The following is a 19,802-nucleotide window of genomic DNA, read 5'->3' as shown; positions in this document are numbered from 1 at the left end:
CAATGTTTATAGATTTTTATTTATGTTGTCTAGGTACAGAACATTTACAAAGGTGCAGCTACATATGCACGGTCTCCGTCTGCTTTGGTTTAGTAAATACTATTTTTAAATGTTTAAAAAATAAATGCATTGTGAAAAATGACAGCTGACAATCATTTAAAGTGAAGTGACAAAATGCGCCCCTTTTTATTTATTTAACAGTGCTCTACCTCCTGTAGAACAGCATGCATCCCTTTAATCAACCCCCACACGTGAAATAAGGAACGGAACCAACGTATGTTTAACTGACATATTTAATTGAGTGTCACTGTTGAATAGATCGGTTTAAGGTAAATGTGTTGGAGTAGGTCTAGCTTTAGTGGCGTAGGTTACCATGACCGGAATCTGTGGACTGATGGTAGAGCTGCGCATTGCCTCCAAGACGTGAGTGTACTTATTAGTGTCCCACACGTTTTCTGGGTAAACGTGACCCCTCTGCGGGCTGGCCGAAACGGCTCCTTGGCGACTGTGACAAACCCTTTTACACAAGAGCCTAATCTTCCAAAAGAGAGTCCTTCTAAGGAGAATATATATCCAGGGGTCCAGAATGGCGTTTACAGAGGCAGCCCGAATAGCCGTCAAATCTGCCTGGAAATCATCTTGTAGTGTTATTTGGTTAACAAATACGCGTACCTAAAAGAAAAAAAGAACCAACACTTATTTTCTCCCTTTCAGATAATAACCTTAAATTAATTGATAACCCTTATAACTTACCACCAATGGCGCCGAGAAGCCTAAAACCACCACAGATATCACCATGAGAACAATCATCATTTGAACCTCAGCGCCGGATGAGATTGCTTTCCATCGTTCTCGCGCACCTCCCCGTGTGACGGGTCTGTGGACTGTCTTCCGACGCATAATTACCAGAGTCCCACAAACTGTAAAGTTTAAGACTATGGTTATCAATATGAGAAGAAAACTCACACTTCCATATAAGAAAGAATATGTGGCAGGTAACGGTTGTTGTGTCCTCCAGTCAATGAAGCACCATGTGTGGGAAGATTGAGGAATGCTGTTCGCCATACCCATCATTGGAAGACAACAAAAAACTACATTTGCTATATAGATTAAAAACAGGAACTGGCGGGCAAAAAGACGATCAACTCCCCATCTTTGATAAGTGTACGGGTGGCACATGGCTAAGTATCGCTCAGCAGACATTGCGCATGTAATACTAAGTCCAAGGACGCCAAAAAACAGTAAGAGAAATGCATGGAATTCACAGAGGTGCCTGTCTTCTAGTACCTTTGCATTAAGATATGTAGCGATAGTGATTGGGCTGGCAAGACATGTCCCAAGAAGATCAGTTACAGCTAAACCGCATACTAGTGAGTAAAACGCAGACGATTTTTGCTCTTGTTTAGATCTGGATAGGGCGACTATTGCTATAGTATTTCCAATTACGCCAACTGCAAACATGAGGACAGGCACAGCCATCGTTGCAACAGTCCCATCATCTGTACCGTGTGAGTTGTTCAGTGTGTCGTTCATGGTGTCCAGTAATCAATGTTTTCCTTATTTTTCCCTTGGGTTATTTTATGTATTTATTCCGAAACAATCCATCTGCATCCATGGGAAATGTAGGCTATGAAAGTCGGCCAATCCTTCAAGATCGCACCCTTGTAACTTCTTGTTCAATACTGCAACTGGAACGGGTAAACTCGCTCTTCGCACATAGTTTGGCTACTTAACAATCTTCTTAACTTCTAAGCAGCTAATATCCGCACTGGACAAGGAGAGATGGTGCAGTGGGAAGGACTGCATTTCCTTTCCATATCCCACCAAGTGTTGTCGTCATCAAGTTTACGCATAATCTGGCCCTTGGGAGGTCAGAATTTAGGAAGTATTGCCCCACATGATAATGCATTGCAATACATGCATGTTTATTTTTGTCACCAACCGTTACTCATATTCACAAAAAAGTGGCCATAGACAGTCCAATTGCTAAACTTTACAAAGAAGTAAACCAATCCCCTTTCAAATGATCTGTTGATCCTCAATCCTGCAACTGCAACTCTTTGTTTGAGGGAATAGTTGAACCAATTTAATAGGGGATTTTAGCATGCACCCAATCACACCTACGGTATAAGTTTCCAACACTGTCTCCAAAACAATCTTCACAGCCTTGTGCTAAACAAAGATGGCTGTAAATGGCTGTTACTGGGGAGGTCAGCCGTGATGGAAGGAGAACACAAGACATTGGTGCACTCAGCTGTCTGACTCTCTCCCCGTCACATTCATTACTGGATGACAAATGTTTACATTCAGAACTAGTGTGGCACGATTCACGTCTCGTTCCATCCTTAAAAGACAAAGCATGATACCTCAGTGAGAGTTATGACATCAGAGCTGTGTGACAAGCAGAGCTTTTTTGTAAACAGAACGGATCGCATGAATCCAGTATATATCAACAGTGCTCTTAAGTGTTACTGCACTCTAACCGCAATATCTTCAAGACAACTCGTTTATTCTTTTCATTTTTTGTTTCTTAGAAGGATTGCAACCTGATATAAAATAATTGCAACAAGGTAAGATCAAAAAATAAATAAAAAAATAATACAACATTTCAAGTTCAAAGTGACAACATTTTTCTCATCATGTTTTGTTGAGAAATGTGTATCAACAGTTAAATATGGCTTTTAGTCAAAATCATTGAGCTGTAATTTTCAAATTCATAACTATAACATAGACTGAAATAATACTCATTTTGTCTCGGTTGTCTCACTGTGCAAATTGAATAAGAAGGGTTCCCACGACTGCAAGTTAAAGTCCAGTTCTCTTTAAGCAGGCCCATAGACACAGGAGGGGTTCGGGAAGTTCAGATCCCGGAGGAGGGGGACTACAAAAAAGGCTAGACTTCCACTAGGCTAGTGAAGGGCCTGCTATGTCAAGTGCTGCCTGCCATTTCCATGACCTGTAACATGAAGGATTGTGATGAAGTCAATGTCATAACTTCCAGGAAGTTATAGGCCTGAGAATGACGCGTTTAGTCAAGAAGAAGAGTTTATGCTGCTGTGCTTCCATGTTAGAAGCACCACGGTCTCAAGTTCAGTCCACCAAGCACAGCGTGTTTTCAGGATTAATTTGGTTCCGTTTCAGTAAGGAGATGCTGTATACTTAAACTGTGTTTACTGAAATTGTCTATAGAGAAAACTCATTTGATCATGGCTCAGGATTATGCTGCTTTTATTAAAACATCGATACAGCTTTACAGAACAGATATTGATCTGTTCCATTAGAGTCAGTGCCTGAGTTCAGATGTCAGCCTGAAGTCCTTTGTTCACAGTCTTGTCATTAGAGTAATGCACGTTGAATATCTGCATGGACTACGGCCATATTTATAATGGCTGCTATAGACCTTGATGGCCTTGGATCGTTGTTGATTGGTTTGTTTGATGTGTTTTGAATGTGTGTCTTTTATGTTTATGTCTGTGCTGTACCCCAAATTTCCTCTCGGAGGACACGTCTAAGTCTTAAGTATGTTTAAGTATGATATCTCACTATATAAGGCAGTGTTTATTTTAACTTGCATGCTATTTGGCAATTTGCCTCACATTGTGCAGGCTTTACAGTACACAAACATTACGGTTCTTTGACCACACAGGAGTTGTAAAGCGACTCATTATCATTCCTATAATGCTAAATTGAACTTTTCTACACTTTTGCGAAACTGAGTCACTATTGGAGAACATGGGAAGCACTTCATCCTGTTAGTCATTAGAATCGCTCACACTTTGGGTCCCAGCCAACGCATTTGTTCCTCAAACTCATCCTCTGATGAGTCAGTATAGCCTTCATTTAATTGATCTCCATTGGCAGCATGAGTAGAATGAGAGGTGACCCACCAAATCTTTTTCAAATACAAAATAAATGTCTTTGTATGTTTGTTCAACTGCATTAACATTTATAGCAAACTAAAGGGTGGATTTGCTTTTTATCTGAAGTGGGCCTAGACTCAACTAATAATCACAAACTAGTCCAGCTTCACAGTAAACCGGATATTACAATACTGTGAAATAAAGGACATTGAAGTGTTAAATCATACCCCCAGGCCACATACTTTGGTCTTTATTTGTGTTTGTACTTTTCATTATAATTCTAATTCCCCAGTTATTTAGAAAATGATTGAAGAAAATACTTTGTGATATCTTTAATATGCAAGGCTTTGCTGAGAAACCATTGCACAACAACAGCCTTCTCAACAGGTTTATTAAGATTTTTTTAAAGCAAAATTCCTTTTGCGTTGTCATAGATACTAATTAAAGCAGAGTTCATGGGAGAACAGTAGTTCATGAGATGGATGGTGTATTGTACAATCTATTAAACACTGTAGGGCGATACACATGTTAGGGATAGATTATGACAATGTTAACGTGAACTTTCCTATGTTTTTCATCGCTCGTTGTAAGGACATGCTGTAGGCTATTAACATATGATATGAAACTGGATTGGATTCACTTACACTCATATTGACAATGCCTGCATTCATGTTATTGCAAGTTTTCATCACAATGCATTTCCCACTATAGCAGTAATTCTCATTAAGATGGCAATACTGCCCTTAAATCCTTTTTGTGCAGTTCAATCAGGGATTAAAACCTCAAGTTCCCATGTAGTTATGCATTACAGCAGAGGTTAATACATCACCGATGAGGCATCTGCTTGATCTTTGGCTCCAACATGTTTCACACGACTGGAGGTTTAAGTCAAGCCAAGGAGTAGAGCTGACCGACATCCCGGCAGGTGAGATGCAACCATTTACATTTTGTAAACACTCGAAAGAGAAAATAATGAATCCCGTTATCTTTTTTTTCTGTTTACGCGTACATTATTGGAGGGACTGATTTGACACAGACCAGCATGTTTTGGCAGTGTTCTCCATTTAATCTTGAACTGTAGCTTCTGTAGTTCTTGCATGAAAGATCTCATGGAGGCTAATATAGTCGTTCCCACCCTCCCTGCTTATCTGTGTCCCTTCAGATTCATAAACAATGGTAACAGCTGCACATCATTATGGAGTCTGACCAAGATGCCACTAAGACGGCTGTGAGCTGTCCCAAGGACCTGTCAAGACGTGGCTCTCTTCCAGCAGAAGAGGTAGGAAATCCTCAGGAATCTGAAATGGAATCTAGTTTATTGTGTCGAGAAACACAATCAAAATGGTTTTGTTTATAATGACGTAATTCAAATGCAAGAATTGTGGGTGGTGGTGTGAATATGCATGGTAAAATAAAGTTGATGTGACAAGTAGAGATATAGTGACTTAGTGAAAAAATGTTAAGTCACAAAAGGGTCAGGTTGGTTCTTTAGCATGCACAATACTGAAACTGCACTGAAAATAATCTTTTTACAGTGCAGAATTTGTTGATAAATTCAGTAGAATAACATATTTTGTTAGCTGAGAGAGTTTCTGTTTAGAAGATGTCGACTCTCTAAAGTTTCTGAATTAACATCCGCTCTGGTGTTTAAAAACCCCCACAGTTGTTTAGGTCAATGTACTGATCAAAACATAAATGTTGCATAATGCCATTTCAGCCAGGCTGCTTGTTAACTATTAACATCTGGGGCAGAGAGAACCACCATAATTGTAATTTGCTCTCATAAAGAACATTTTCTAACCACATCAAATTACATGCATCTGTAGAGCTTTATTTGATATATTCTGTACCCTTTCAAATGTATGTAGAATATACAATTCTGATCAATGTTGACAAGCTGTTACAAAGCCAAACCCAAGTTTATCACTGCCCCCCCCCCCCCCCAACCCAGTAAACGGCACAACAACGCCGTTACAATGGAATTGTGAATACACACAAATGCAATACATTTTTATGCCAGCAGAGGACGCCAAACACAAATGCCGGAAAATGCCGCCCCTCTCTTCATGCCGTGCCAGAGCCCGTCTCTGCCCGTGCCTAGAACTGCCCCTGCGAAATGTTGCATGCTCTGCCACGTGTTCACCTCCGCTGATGTGAGTTACTCAGCCGAATAGAGAGAACATGGCCTGGTTCAGTCTTAGGGTGTTTGATGGTTTGACATTATAGTTGTCAATAGTTCGCTCTTCGTGGATGGATTCAAATTGCGAGTGTGAAAACTATTATAAAAAGTAATCTAGATCCTGTACCCAGCCATTTCTGAATGTCCGCGGGCTTCAATGGATTTATAGTTTTTAAATTGTTCACTGGTAGGCTATAAGCGATACAGTTTACCATATCCAGGTATGAGGATTGAGGTAACGGGGTCAGCATTCCAACTTGCTGCAGTCCGCTTGTATCGATCTATGTCAGGCTTCTCAAGCCTCACGTATTGACCGTGAGACACATTTAGGTCTTATTCACAAACCACGCTGTGATTTTGTTCATGAAACAGTGCAGGCCATATTTCTTCGTCCGTGTTGCATCATGGTAAGCCCGCTGGATCCCAGCCTCACTCATTCCCCACAGCCCTACAGACCATAATAATGTAACAGCACCTATTCTTTGTCCAGATCGGTGGTGATGTTCCTTTTAAATGTGGGGTCATTTGGCTTGTACCTGATCCTCACCCTGAGGTGAGTACAGAGACAGCCAGTCATGGGGCTGTTGCACCAGAATACCTGAGGTGGGTCTTCATGTTTGCTGTTGTCCCTGACAGGCCTGTAGAGTTCTGTATGGAGGAGCTGGACATACCTTCTATACTTTTCGCTAAGGGTAAGAACTTCTTCAGATATACAACAGCAATAGTCGTAAATGCCTTTCATCTTTAAGTGACATGCTTTAGCATGAGGCGGAACTGAATGGTAGAGATCAAAGCTTCTGAATTTGGAATCAGAAGGTGTTTCTCTCCTATTGGTTTGCCCTGCTGTAGGTGGACAGTTTGCTCGAGGACACCAACGCCTTAAGCAGTTCCTATTTTGCGTATGTTTACTTCATTACTGTGACTCACAGTGTCCTCAATGTAGATACCAGAAATCATTTACCACAATGTGAAGTGGGCCTAGTCTCAACTACTAATCACAAACTAGTCCAGCTTCACAGTAAACCGGATATTACACTACTGTGCAATAAAGGACATTGAAGTGTTAAATCATATCCCCAGGCCACATACTTTGGTCTTTATTTTTGTTTGTACTTTTCATTATAATTATAATTCCCCAGTTATATAGAAGATGATAAAAGAAAATACTTTTATATCTTTAATATGCAAGGCTTTGCTGAGAAACCATTGCACAACAACAGCCTTCCCAAAAGTTTTATTAATATTATAAAAGAAGCCAAATTCCGTTTGCGTTGTCATAGACACCAATTAAAGCAGAGTTCATGGGAGAACAGGTAGTTCATGAGATGGATGATGTATTGTACAATCTATTAAACACTGTAGGGCGATACACATGTTAGGGATAGATTATCAAAATGTCCTAAATGTTCTTGTGTTTTTCCTTGCTTCTTGTAAGGACATATTGTAGGCTATTACGGTACCATTTGATATGAAACTGGATTGGATTCTCTTACACCCATATTGTCAGTGCCTCTACTGACTGCATTCATGTTATTGCAAGTTTTCATCATAATACATTTCCCACTATAGCAGTAATTCTCATTAAGATGGCAATACTGCCCTTAAATCCTTTTTGTGCAGTTCAATCAGGGATTAAAACCTCAAGTTCCCATGTAGTTATGCATTACAGCAGAGGTTAATACATCACCGATGAGGCATCTGCTTGATCTTTGGCTCCAACATGTTTCACACGACTGGAGGTTTAAGTCAAGCCAAGGAGTTGAGCTGACCGACATCCTGGCAGGTGAGATGCAACCATTTTCATTTCGTAAACACTCAAAAGAGAAAATAATGAATCCTGTTATCTTTTTTTTCTGTTTACGTGTATCAAAGGAACTGATTTGACACAGACCATGTTTTGGCAGTGTTCTCCTCCATTTAATCTCAACTTTCTGATTAATAGACTGAGTCCCTAACCGCTCAGCCATCTGACTCCCAGATTCCCTTCAGATTCATAAACAACAGTAACATCATTATGGAGTCCGACCAAGATGCCACTAAGACGGCTGTGAGCTGTCCCAAGGACCAAGGACCTGTCAAGACGTGGCTCTCTTCCAGCAAAAGAGGTAGGAAATCCTCAGGAATCTGAAAAGGAATCTTGTTTATTGTGTCGAGAAACACAATCAAAATGGTTTTGTTTATAATGACGTAATTCAAATGCAAGAATTGTGGGTGATGGTGTGAATATGCATAATAAATAAAGTTGATGTGACAAGTAGAGATATAGTGACTTAGTGAAAAAATGTTAAGTCACAAAAGGGTCAGGTTGGTTCTTTAGCATGCACAATACTGAAACTCAACTGAAAATAATCTTTTTACAATGCAGAATTTGTTGATAGATTCGCTAGAATAACATGTTTTGTTAGCCAGACATTTATAAATACAGAAGTCTTCTCTCAGAAGCTGAGAGAGTTTCTGTTTAAAAGAAGTGGACTCTAACATTTCTAAATTAACATCCGCTCTGGTGTTTAAAAAATAAAACACAGTTGTTTAGGTCAATGTACTGATCAAAACATAAATGTTCATTTGACCCTTGCTGCTTGTTAACTATTAACCATCTGGGGCAAAGTTCTTGTATTTTATAGAAATATGACAACCTTCATAATTTAAATTTGCTCTCATAAAGAACATTTTCTAACCACATCAAATTACATGCATCTGTAGAGCTTTATTTGATATATTCTGTACCCTCTCAAATGTATGTAAAATGTACAATTCTGATCAATGTTGAAAATCTGTTACAAACCCAAGCCATTTCCCATTACACAGCAGTATGACACCCTGACACATTCCCCACACACAAAGTGTAATTACTGGAAGTGACAGTGATGAAACATTGACTCTGCCAAGGACAGTCAGGAGGTCCCTGTTAAACGAGTCAAACGCTGACGCAGCAGAGACACAAACACATACTGCAGCAGTCAAGTTAAAGCGAATGACTGTAGGTTTGTTCTCTATCGTCCATGGATCCACTTCAACCCCCGTCAGACATTGTGTGTAACATTCATGTTCTCAGGGGGGGTCAATCCGAAGACAGTCATAGACGTTGCCTCACGTTTCCAAGGAGATGGGGTTCGTTTTAAGGCCAAGCTTATTGGCGTAGATCCGGTTCAAGAACCTCAGGGGGACAAGATGTGTCTGGACTCCATGATGAAGCTGAAGGTAGCCTGGGGAAAGACTGTCCATAGTACTAAGCCCCATTACCATACCAGCACCAAAGCAACATTTGATTTATTGTTTCTGTCTTTTGCTTGCGAATCTCCTTGCCATTAGAGAGAATGCATGTTTTTTTGTCAGTCTGGTGTCCGTTTATTCATTTTAAAAATACACTTAACAGTTGATTAATCAATCTGGTCACAGGAAACACATAAATGTCATGTCCCAAATACTTCTCTAATGTTATGATAAAGGCCAATTTTGAGGACCACCGTGAAACTCTTTGGTATAGAGACAATACAGCTGTCCAGCAGGAAATCCTGCTGCTAATCTGATGTTGTGTGTGTGTGTGTGTGTGCATGTCTGTGTGTGTGTGTGTGTGTGTGTGTGTTTACTCTCAGGGCCAGGAGGTGGCAGGCAGGAGTCAGGGTAAACACAAGCAGAGGGTATGGCTAAAGGTCTCCACTGCTGGCCTGAAAATTGTAGATGAAAGGACAGGGGTAAGTACCACATCACTTCTTTCTCACAACTGTAATGGAACTCTTTTATCCCATTCAGGCACAAGAGAACAGACTGGGAATTATTTGAAAGCTGCAAGAAATTGTGGTCCAAATAAAAAAAATGGGAAATGAAGAAGACATAACACAAGTTTGTCTTCTCCCTCTCGCTCCAGGGGATGTTAAAGCCCACATATTTGTGATATTTTCTTAGAAAACAGTTGAACGTGGGGAGAGCTACAGAGTTAGGGCAGACATGAGTAATGGAAAATGTTTACTCTTCTTGTTATCATTTTCTGTATTTCTTAAAATAATTTGATTATCATGGGTTGCTGTTGTATTATAAATGATTTGAGAGAACTTCCATACAGTAGAACCTATTTTATCTGTACACTCAAAGGAGATATATGTGGTTTGAACACTGGGAAGCTCATCCCTGCCCCAACATTTGTTTAAGATGTTATTTTCGTTAGGGCGTTCTCATGAGCGTTCTCACTCTTCTCTTATTCTTCTTCTGGTAAGGTTGTGGAGCACGATCATGAGTGTGGGAGGATCAGCTCCTTGAGAAAGGACGAGTCAGATCCAAGAGCTCTCTCCTACGTCTACCACAGTGATGGATCCTACAAACTCTTCTACATCAAGATGGCTAACTTGGTGCGTGTTTTGGCTAGGAGCTCCTTGTGTTGAACTGTTGGGCCCACATTCTAGTGGTAATTAATTGTTCACGGGAATGTTTGGTCACTAACAGGCTGACCCTGTCCTTACTGACATCACAGAAGTGTGTCAAAGTCTGGACGAAGTGGCAGAGAATAACGAAGTAACACAAGAAACTGATGTGAGTTAATTGTATGTTTATATTTTCACATTTCTGTTTGTGACACTTCTCAGTATTGATGCTATTTATTTATTTATGGTAGACCGGCTCCTTGCTACTACTTGATGACGATGCAACCAGTCCAACAAAGGTATATATATATAAAAAAGAGGATGTTTTTGGATCAATGTGCTCAACCATTTAACATAAGCTTAGGCAGAAACACAAAGAAGACTTTTGAACTCTGACGACTGTTGATTTCCTCTGATAAGGGCCTGGATGATCTGGACATCTTCAACCCCGGGCCGAGCTCGCCGACAGGTCAACCAACGCAGGTGACGTAGATACCACATGGATAAAGATAACATGGTACGGTGCTTTGAGGCAGGACTTGCTCATTCATGCTGATTGACCATCCATGGATCTGGGTTGGTTTTGTAGATGTCCTCCAGGGATGAGCTAATGGACATATTCTCCTTACGCCTGGAGGACCCACCAGCTACCAGTGAAAACTCAGATATGAACCTACCAAGTGAGTTATCACTTAGAAAACACATTCTGGTCCCCTATACAGCCTCTGACTGTTAACTCATATTCAATGCTGCAAGCATTACATAGGCCTACATACCTAGTATGAATGTAACGTCAAATATAATGTCATCCAAACGAAATGCAAGTAAGTGTGACTTAAGACTGATTTGTTTACTGTTATTAAATTGTAGTTTTTTTGTAAACAGTTGTCACTGAGCCAATTAGTTGTTGTTATAAGGATCGTAAGCAGGGCACTCCTGTATACAATATATACAGGGCTGTATACAATATTCTGTATATATGAGGCTTTAGCCTTGACAAGATGTTGAAATAAAATACAAATACAACCACCCACCTTTCAAAGGCAAATCTAATTTATTAAGAAAAGCTACACAAATGTGTATAACTCTTTCTAATGTATTCAAGGATCTCCACAACAAACCCCATCACTATCTCAGACCCTCTACACCCATCCAATAGGGGGCTCTCCCTATACATCACCAACCTCCATCCCTTGGGGCCAGCAAGGGCCCTTCTCGACCCCTCCAAGCATGGCTTGGGGAGCTCAAGCCACAGGCCAGTGGTCCACCCAGCCTGGTATGGCAGCATGGCCACCAGGTGGCATGATACCTCACGGGGGAGCTCAGATGCAGGGCTATGGACCGGGAGTGATGAACTCTCAGCTGGGAGGTCAGTGGGGTCAGACTACAGCGAGCTATCCCCCAGCTGCCATCAACTACATCCCCTTTGGTGGAGAAGGAGTACAGCAGCCTGTCTCTCCTGCAACCATTAACAAACCTCCACTGGGGTGAACTTACTGAGAAAGTTGCTATTTTCTGAGATGTTTTTATAAGGTGATTTAAAAGGTTTTGGTACAGGCCTGCCACTTTTTCAAAAGTTATTTTCTTGATTATAATCTTGAGATATATTGTCAATCGAAAATGATTCTGAATTTGGATTAAAATAGGTTCAATATGGTATTCTGCAGATTTTTATGGAGGTGGGATGATATACCTGTTTACAAACTGATGACAATTGTGTGTTTTGATAAATTATGAATTCATCATGTCATTTTCTAATTTTCTCACGTGTCTAGATGAGAGTTGTTCTTGGAAATCTACATTCGTGTTAATTTATGACATAGTGCTTAAATTGATTTGTGCGTGTTGAGGTTGTATTTAGGCTTTCTGAGAAGGCTACACAAACATATATTAGAAGTTGAAATTGACATTAGAGACTTTCTTCAAGTTCTTTAATAAATTGTGTCTATTAAAAGAATCAAGCAAACTGATTTACACGTGTCAACGGCAGTTACAGATAGTGAACCTAGACCTATTTTGTCGTTTCCTGAAGTATCAAAAGGCTATAGTTCGTCACAGCGTCACCGTTCTCCCTCGTGTATGGCACTCAAAATAACTGTTCACCATGGATCACACTTTCATTTGACAAAGAGATATTAGAAGTTGATATTGACAAATATGGTAAGACGTTATCTTTGTTAACACCGAGTATGTATATGAGTGTGTATTTATTCCTTAACTACATTTAAAGTATTCTATGAATTTAACACCCGTGTTAAATTTAACAGCAGGTCTGCAGGTGTACGCAAATGTTTCTACCTTGCTCTTTACCACACGCACAATACCTAGCCTGCAGTAAATTGTTCAGTCGCATGTCTTCTTCATTTCACATACGTCTTGCTGTATTTAGATGCATTCCTGCTAGCTTTTTATAGATATGACGCTATTTGTGGCATGGCAGAATGATGACTATCTTTGGTAGCGTCTTTATTAGCGCAATATTCATGTTGACACTACATACGACTTAAATCGGTTACAATGTCGAAGTGCTACTAAAGGTCACTAATATTTTTGTTAAAAAACCCAGAATGAAAGTAAAAGTATAAGTAATTGAAAGATTAAGTTATAGTTCATTTATATTTTTTGGGTTGACTTGTTTGTTCTTTGTGAAATGAAAAGACCCATTCATTAAATCCAGTTAACCATTTACACGTTCTGTCAGCAAATGCAAACACACCAACATAGCATAGTATGATGTAATTATTTGACTCATTGGCTACAATATAAAATGTTATTTTGTGCAAACAATGTTCTGAGGAGTTTGAGAAGTGTATAAGCCGACTACCTATTTGAGTAAAACAATTACATTGTACAAAAGTACATACACAGTTCTGTTTTCAGTAACAAAGTGCTTGGGGAAGAATAGGCTACCTATCAAACGTTGCTTTTTGTGGTGCAGAAATATTTTTGCTTTGATGATGAGCAAAGCATGCAAGCGATTGGATGATAAGTGCATGCAAGTTCCATTTCTATGGTAACCATTGCCGACATAGGAGAATACGTGTGTGGTTACAGTTGCTTCCGGCTTCTGTCATGTTTCATGTGTCTTCCATGAATCCAAATATTATTGTGCCATTGATTATGTTTTGCTGAAGTATGTCCAAACTTTAGAGTAATCATTTAAAAATAATTATAATTAAATCTTTTGCACCAAAAGTATTGATCTCTATTAAAAAATCCTTCTTTCAAAAAATATTTAAAATATAAAACATTTATAGTGTATTTCTTATGGCTCACAATCTTGACATGAATGGTTAACAAAGTGATGTTTACTTCATGAAATCATTGCCATTTGTCCTAAAAGTAAAAAATTACATTAAATAACAATGTAGTTTCAGTGTCTAATTGTAGGCTGACCTACTGGAAAGGCTCCCTCTGAACTCGAGCAGATCTACATTCACTGAAAACTATAAGAACCAAGTATAATTATAATTTAACCATGGGTTAAGTGACTCAAAAATCGATATGATTCTATAATGTGCAAACTGATGAGTGGCGCGTGGATCATTTTATTTTGTGGAAAATACCATATTAATCAAAAACTACTTTAAACAATCAATTTTTTAAAACTTTTTTAATCAATTGGTCAATTTTATGAGATAGTTACAGTTTGTGTTTCCATATTAACTTTTAGCTTAACCTTAACCCTTGTGTTCTCCTCGGGTCATTCTGACCCATCAGTCATTGTGACCCACCTTCGTTTGCGACAATTTTACCGCATACAAAAACAAAGTGAAGCATTTTCTTTCAACCGTTGGGCTGTCTCAGACCCCCCACATTGCGAAGGTTAAAAGAAAATTATTTTTATTTGCCTTTGTATTGGGTAAAATTGGGTAAACACAACGATGGTTCGTTATGAACCTTTTGGTCATGTGACCCGAAGGCAGCACAAGGGTTAAGCATAATGAAATATTTCTCATGCAAGGTTTTATAGAGCATCACTATTCACAGACACAAACCAAACCAAAGCCAAAGACCAAAATATCTTTTAGTTTCACATTCTTGCTCAAGTTTACCTAGCTCCTGGTCAACATGATCAGTGCTCTGTCTTGTAACTTCGAGACACTTTTGAATCAAGGAAACACTTTATTGTTCTGTACACACGTCCTCTGCAGCGACAAAAACTTTAGCATGCTACTGGGATGTGAAGATGGTTGTGTGGGATAGGTTGTGTTGTTTGTGCTAACTTCCTGCTTAGACAGAGAAGCACTTTTCTCATTTACTGTGTCTTTGTCAGGAGGAGGCTGTAGATGTGAAAGCGCTTAGGGCCAGGTTTCACGCCAAGGCTGAGATCAGTGACAGCAGTAGAGACAGTGGCTCTCCAAAATCTCCTCTGCCAGCATTCGGGACCGGCGGTCTTTTGGCCGAGGGTGGCGTTACTGCAAACGGGGTGGCCAGAAACAAAATTTCGTCTGTGGTTCCTTCAACTCCACCTGGACGAGACTCCTCCCCGGTTGTCCCAAGGTTCCCCAGGCACTTGAGGAACGACGTAGGGAGCGGTTCCTCCCCAAGGCCCCAGCTGCCTCAGGGAGTCTTCCCTCACCTCCACACCTCCACGGCTCCACCACCTCATGGCGTAAGGACAAAGGCACTTCCGCCGCCATTTCCGCCTTCCGAAGTCACAGAGACGGCAAGCAGGGTAAAGCTCACTGGAGCAGTGCTGCAGAACAAGATGCTGAAGCTCCAGGGGCCATCGCCAGCCAAGCCAGGCCCCAGCGGCCCCCCACTGTTGCCCAGCCAGAAGATCCGGTCTGAGGTGGCCCCCCTTAGGAGGCCCTTGCCTCCAGAGAGAGTCAGGCCCGTGAAACCCAAGCGCCCCCCCCATGTCAGCTTGGATCAATACCAGAGAAATAACAGGGTTACACCTACCCCACCGGGACGCACAGGGATGAGGAGGACTGATGGTGAGTAGAAAGCAGATCGTTTGGCAACTACCCTCACAAATTGAGTAAGGCGAAGACATGAGTACTGAAAATGCCTTGGTTCTTGCTCCTAGATTTGTACAAATATGCAGGTTAAAAAGCTCTGTTTGAGTCCGTTCTAGGTTTACTTTATCGCCTCTAATAATTTCAAAGAAATTATTGTACACAAAGAAAGAAAGAAAGTTAAATGGTAAAATAGAATTGATTTTATGTTCATCATCACGAGCAAGCATTTCTTTGTCAGTTTGTTACTTGTCAATTTGTTACGTTGTCTTCAGTAGGATATTCCCCACAAGTCGAAGGTCCTTACTCGCTGTCCAATCTGTGAAAAGGGAATATCAAACCCATTGGTCCACATATTGATGTGGACCACAGATGTTTATTTTAACAATGTAAAGTGACTGAGTATTTTGAAAAGCGCTATATAAATAAAATGTATTACTATTATTATTATTATTATATTCTGTTCTTGGTCGTGTCTAGGTTCTTCCTCCTCAGGCTGCAGTAGCTTATCCCTGTCTGGATTGGTCAGTCCTACTGGGCCTCCCAGACCCCCCAACAAACCCAGCAGCCTTCCACGCCACCACACCCCTGTGTGAGTTTAGCTTACATCCTGTTTACATCTTAAAATATATTTGCAGATCATATAATCTATTCTTAGCATGTTAGCACATAATACAGTTAAGGGGACACTGTTATGATGAAATGCAGAATCTGTGTAGAATTAATTTAAGTGTTTTCTCCATGGAAAGGAAGATGGCTGGGGTGACAGTTAAATGGACTTTCATAATGTATTAATTATTAACTTTTGACTTTTGCTATGTTTTGTATATTAGTATTTCTTTCGTAAAACCACTGTTGGGAAGTTATGAAAGTGCAACGTGATCAATTAAAGGCGATTCGTTTACAAGTTTCATCTGTTGGGTTCTGGAAATCCTAAAGATTTAAGGAAGGAGACGATGAAGAAACATATGATGACATTGACCTGCCACCTCCACCTCCACCTCCACCTCCACCTCATATGAAAAGCTTTGATAAGAGTGGTATGTGAAATGTCTTCTATTTTACTATACATGTAAGGGTTAAAGTTAACTTATGATATCATTGTATGGTATGTATAATAAGTCTAAATAGGAGCTATTGCAGTGACTAGAGGATTGCAGTATGTGTACATATTTTGTCCTGGGAGGGACTAATGAAATTAATAAACTGTTTATCCATTTTTTCCTACAGAATCTTGGAAAGACAGTGGTTCTTCACAATTTGAGGTGGTGAGTGTAAAATGCTGTTCTTACTAAATGTCTTTATGCAACAATCTAGCAAAACGTATATTTTAAATGCGACTGTTATAGCTATAAACGAAGAAAATGAAACAGGCAGAATTATTTATGGAATGATTTTAAAAGGTGGATTTTATAGCCCACTAACTAATCAGTTTATTTGTTATTTGCCTACTTCAGGAAAGTGATGACAGTGAGGTCTATGACATAATCGATGAGGAGTAAGTTAAATCAAGTCTTACTATCTGCCGTAATCAGTCGACCAATTGAACTGTATGTGTTAACAGATCACAGTCACACAGTCGTGTTCAATAATATCTGTTGAATGAAGTCTGTTCCCTTGGTTATGACTGCATCAACAGGCAGGGTGCAAAATCCAGCAGTTCAAACAGGAAGACTGAAAGAGAGATGAAGCAACTTAAAGAACAGGAATTGAAAAATCAGGAAAAAAAAATTAAAAAGGAAAAGGAATACAAAAAGAAATTCAAGGTAGTGTACCCCATTTTTATGCAGAAACAGTGATAGATGTTAAACTAACGGGAACAAAAAAAATCACAGGATTTGAATCTTACCACAGTTGTTTCATTTTTTGGGAACTCGTATTTCGCCAAGTAGGGAAATGTACAGTAATGTATGAGATACAGAACTCTGTAAATGTTCCAATAAATGGTTATTTTATATTTCAACAGCTGTCAGATGAAGTGAATGTTATTCACACTGCCACGGTCCGACATGACTGGCAAGGTGACAAACATGATCTAAGTGTCCAACAAGGAGAGCTCATTGACATCATAAGGATTGAGAATAACCCTGTTGGCATGTGGTTAGGCCGCACAAGGACTGGCAACTGTAAGTTCCTTTCCTTTTCCGTGTGGGTTGCCATTTTACTTTTCAAATCTCCAGAATACACCTCAAAGATGCCTTCATAGACAGTTTGTGAAGACCCACCAAACATCTCTTACCAGTGAATGTTATGCCACATTTATTTACACAACAGCTAGTCCGAGTCATCTTTTGTAACGTGGTATCTACATATAAATACTTTTTTTACCTCACAGATGGCTACATTAGTATAGCATGTGTGAATTTGGACTATGAGGAAGTCAAACGTAAATACCGTGATTCCCGACAACTTAAGCCCTTTCCGCTGCCACCCCCACCACCTGACCCTCCGCAGGATGATGATATCTATTATGATGTGGACTCCTCAGATCATAGGAACAGGTCAGTCATACAGGATCATAACACATTTATTTAATCTAGAAAACAGTTGAATGTTCAAGTAGTAGTGCCTCACTATGTCAATCAATCGATTGCTTTTTGCTTTTGCTTTTTTCGGAACAGTATCAACGAGACTGATGGTAAGTAGGGCTCCACTTTTTAAGATTGTTATATTAGTCATAGTCACTCAGTTATCAGGAAATCAATAACATGGTATTTGTCTCTCTCTCTCAATTCTCTCACTCCTTACTTTCCTTTTGTCTCTTCATTCAGATGACTATGATGACGTTGAACAAATGTTCAAGGAGTTTCCACCTCCCCCTCTTGAAATAAGGTTATACAATATTCCCTTGTTAATTTTTTTTTTTTTCATGTTTTCATCCATGGAAATCTTATCATGCCTTATTTGGTTGAAGTTGGCCTACATTGCTAAGAAACCCTAAATTGTATTTCAGCCTTGATCCCAAATCGGAGAAGGAGTTGAAGACAAAGTTTAAGGTTAAAACTGATATTTCCGTTTTTCAAAAAATCATAATGACTCTGGAGATTATTTCCCATGCTTTTTCCTCCAACACAGGTTGTTGAAAGCACTTGCGTTTCATGTTTTGTGACCAAACGATTAAGACATAAAAAAGTTAATTGTGTGATTTCATGTTATTTCAGCTTAATGGACCTATAAAGGTGCTACACACCATGATGGTTGATTCGAATGCCAACATTAAGAAACCAGGAGGGAAGGATTTAGCTGTGGTTCAGGGAGAAATCCTGGAAGTTATTCAGACCACTAACAAGAAGAAAGCCCTCTGTCGAAACAGTCGTGGGAAATGTATGTGAATAGGCTGCCCTCTTGTGTCATGGCTGCAGAAACTGTTGCCATTTTTGGATTTAAGTGTTGTATACCCAAAGTGTAAACTGCTGGGGTATTTTGTTGGGTTGTCACAATTATCTCACTCGCCAGTTGAAAATGAGTGTAACAGATTCTACACTTTTCTTCCTGTCCTAGATGGATACGTGCCAAGGGCTCTTCTTCTTCAGATGTAGGTTTCTTTCAGATTCTTAGTTTATTTTCCGTCCTTTTACAGCACTACATCCTATCATATAGAACTGAAATGAACAATTGATCATTGATCCCTTCCAGCCTGGTTTTATATCACAATTATAAATGCTGTAAAGTTTAAATATCTGTAAATATTCCTTTACAGGGAAGGGGATGTATATGACGATGTTGACAACATTAATGGTATGTCAGGCTTATTTTGAAATAGAAATGACTGTTCTTATTGTTTTAAACTTAAGTTGAACATCAATGAGTTATTAATCATCCCACGGTGCAGTGATGATGTCATGATGTTGTATTTTTGCTCTCTTGTTGATCTTCCTCATACTATTTACAGATATATATGACAACGACCATATGCGCTGAAGCTGGCTTCCCTGGAGACCCACCCACCTACACAAAGACACACACATACGTACACACAACCACACACACACTCATGCCATGCGCATGCACACACATGCACATATACACACAACCATGAACATACTCATGCACACATTTATCCTGCGATTTGTTTTATATCCTGCTATTGTTAGTGAACCGATCTAACAAAATCCAAAAATAAAACTATTTTGTTTGCTTGAATTGCTTTGTATATTGACGATACACTATATACTTTGTTCATTTATTGGTGTCTTCAGATAATTTAAGAAATAAACATTTTCCCCAGATTATCTGTTTCATGTAGCCTACTATTTCTTTTTATTGTCTGGATCTAACATTTGGGTGAAATAAAAAAGGATTCCATATGAACAGAGGTCAAGGGTCATGGGTAAGCTATCCTGTACTAAGAATTGCTCATGTTCAGGATCATTGCATTATGGATAGGGGATCCTCTATTTCTGCCTGGAAAACAATTTTGACGTCACTTCCTGTTCAAAGT

General features: G+C 39.6%; 3 protein-coding genes across 6 annotated transcripts; 2 read left to right on the top strand and 1 right to left on the bottom strand.

Annotated features, from left to right (window-relative positions):
* Window positions 1-155: 155 nt before the first annotated feature.
* On the bottom strand, window positions 156-1,809 carry LOC146254487 (prostaglandin E2 receptor EP4 subtype-like). Its single transcript, XM_084676058.1, has 2 exons — window positions 754-1,809; window positions 156-672 (listed from the first exon to the last, which is right to left on the bottom strand). The coding sequence occupies exons 1-2, from the start codon at window positions 1,531-1,533 to the stop codon at window positions 325-327; spliced, it is 1,128 nt and encodes a 375-aa protein (XP_084532184.1). The 5' UTR covers window positions 1,534-1,809; the 3' UTR covers window positions 156-324.
* A 4,178-nt stretch (window positions 1,810-5,987) lies between these two features.
* LOC146254486 (disabled homolog 2-like) lies at window positions 5,988-12,351 on the top strand. 4 transcript variants are annotated; one of them, XM_084676392.1, is made up of 13 exons: window positions 5,988-6,446; window positions 6,530-6,592; window positions 6,676-6,731; window positions 7,696-7,822; window positions 8,018-8,144; window positions 9,095-9,240; window positions 9,636-9,734; window positions 10,254-10,385; window positions 10,480-10,566; window positions 10,649-10,696; window positions 10,818-10,880; window positions 10,987-11,077; window positions 11,503-12,351. In XM_084676392.1, the coding sequence occupies exons 5-13, from the start codon at window positions 8,054-8,056 to the stop codon at window positions 11,886-11,888; spliced, it is 1,143 nt and encodes a 380-aa protein (XP_084532518.1). In that variant the 5' UTR covers window positions 5,988-6,446; window positions 6,530-6,592; window positions 6,676-6,731; window positions 7,696-7,822; window positions 8,018-8,053; the 3' UTR covers window positions 11,889-12,351. The 4 variants fall into 4 exon arrangements, with proteins under 4 accessions (XP_084532518.1, XP_084532517.1, XP_084532519.1 ...); XM_084676391.1 differs by having other exon boundaries at window positions 5,988-6,592; window positions 6,676-7,822; XM_084676393.1 differs by lacking the exons at window positions 5,988-6,446; window positions 6,530-6,592 and having other exon boundaries at window positions 6,608-7,822.
* A 95-nt stretch (window positions 12,352-12,446) lies between these two features.
* Window positions 12,447-19,585, top strand: LOC146254485 (uncharacterized). Its single transcript, XM_084676389.1, has 16 exons — window positions 12,447-12,557; window positions 14,674-15,340; window positions 15,842-15,953; window positions 16,301-16,401; window positions 16,592-16,629; window positions 16,819-16,859; window positions 17,001-17,127; window positions 17,328-17,487; window positions 17,697-17,862; window positions 17,983-17,999; window positions 18,133-18,193; window positions 18,315-18,357; window positions 18,523-18,685; window positions 18,863-18,896; window positions 19,062-19,099; window positions 19,254-19,585. The coding sequence occupies exons 1-16, from the start codon at window positions 12,555-12,557 to the stop codon at window positions 19,280-19,282; spliced, it is 1,800 nt and encodes a 599-aa protein (XP_084532515.1). The 5' UTR covers window positions 12,447-12,554; the 3' UTR covers window positions 19,283-19,585.
* Window positions 19,586-19,802: the final 217 nt, after the last annotated feature.

Source organism: Hypomesus nipponensis, chromosome 16 (assembly GCF_054491055.1).
Source record: "Hypomesus nipponensis isolate SF chromosome 16, ASM5449105v1, whole genome shotgun sequence".
NCBI lineage: Eukaryota > Metazoa > Chordata > Actinopteri > Osmeriformes > Osmeridae > Hypomesus > Hypomesus nipponensis.
Note: the sequence above shows the minus strand (reverse complement) of the source record. Positions and strands in the feature narration are given on the sequence as shown.

Bases quoted from the DNA above. Each gene is read 5' to 3' on its own strand.
- LOC146254486 (XM_084676392.1), top strand. From the start codon at position 8,054: ATGGAGTCCGACCAAGATGCCACTAAGACGGCTGTGAGCTGTCCCAAG. The intron at 8,145-9,094 runs GTAGGAAATCCT...TCATGTTCTCAG, and splicing joins GCTCTCTTCCAGCAAAAGAG to GGGGGGTCAATCCGAAGACA. The intron at 9,241-9,635 runs GTAGCCTGGGGA...GTTTACTCTCAG, and splicing joins ACTCCATGATGAAGCTGAAG to GGCCAGGAGGTGGCAGGCAG.
- LOC146254487 (XM_084676058.1), bottom strand. From the start codon at position 1,533: ATGAACGACACACTGAACAACTCACACGGTACAGATGATGGGACTGTT. The intron at 673-753 runs GTAAGTTATAAG...TTTTTCTTTTAG, and splicing joins GCTTCTCGGCGCCATTGGTG to GTACGCGTATTTGTTAACCA.
- LOC146254485 (XM_084676389.1), top strand. The intron at 15,341-15,841 runs GTGAGTAGAAAG...GGTCGTGTCTAG, and splicing joins AGGGATGAGGAGGACTGATG to GTTCTTCCTCCTCAGGCTGC. The intron at 18,686-18,862 runs GTATGTGAATAG...TTCCTGTCCTAG, and splicing joins TCGAAACAGTCGTGGGAAAT to ATGGATACGTGCCAAGGGCT.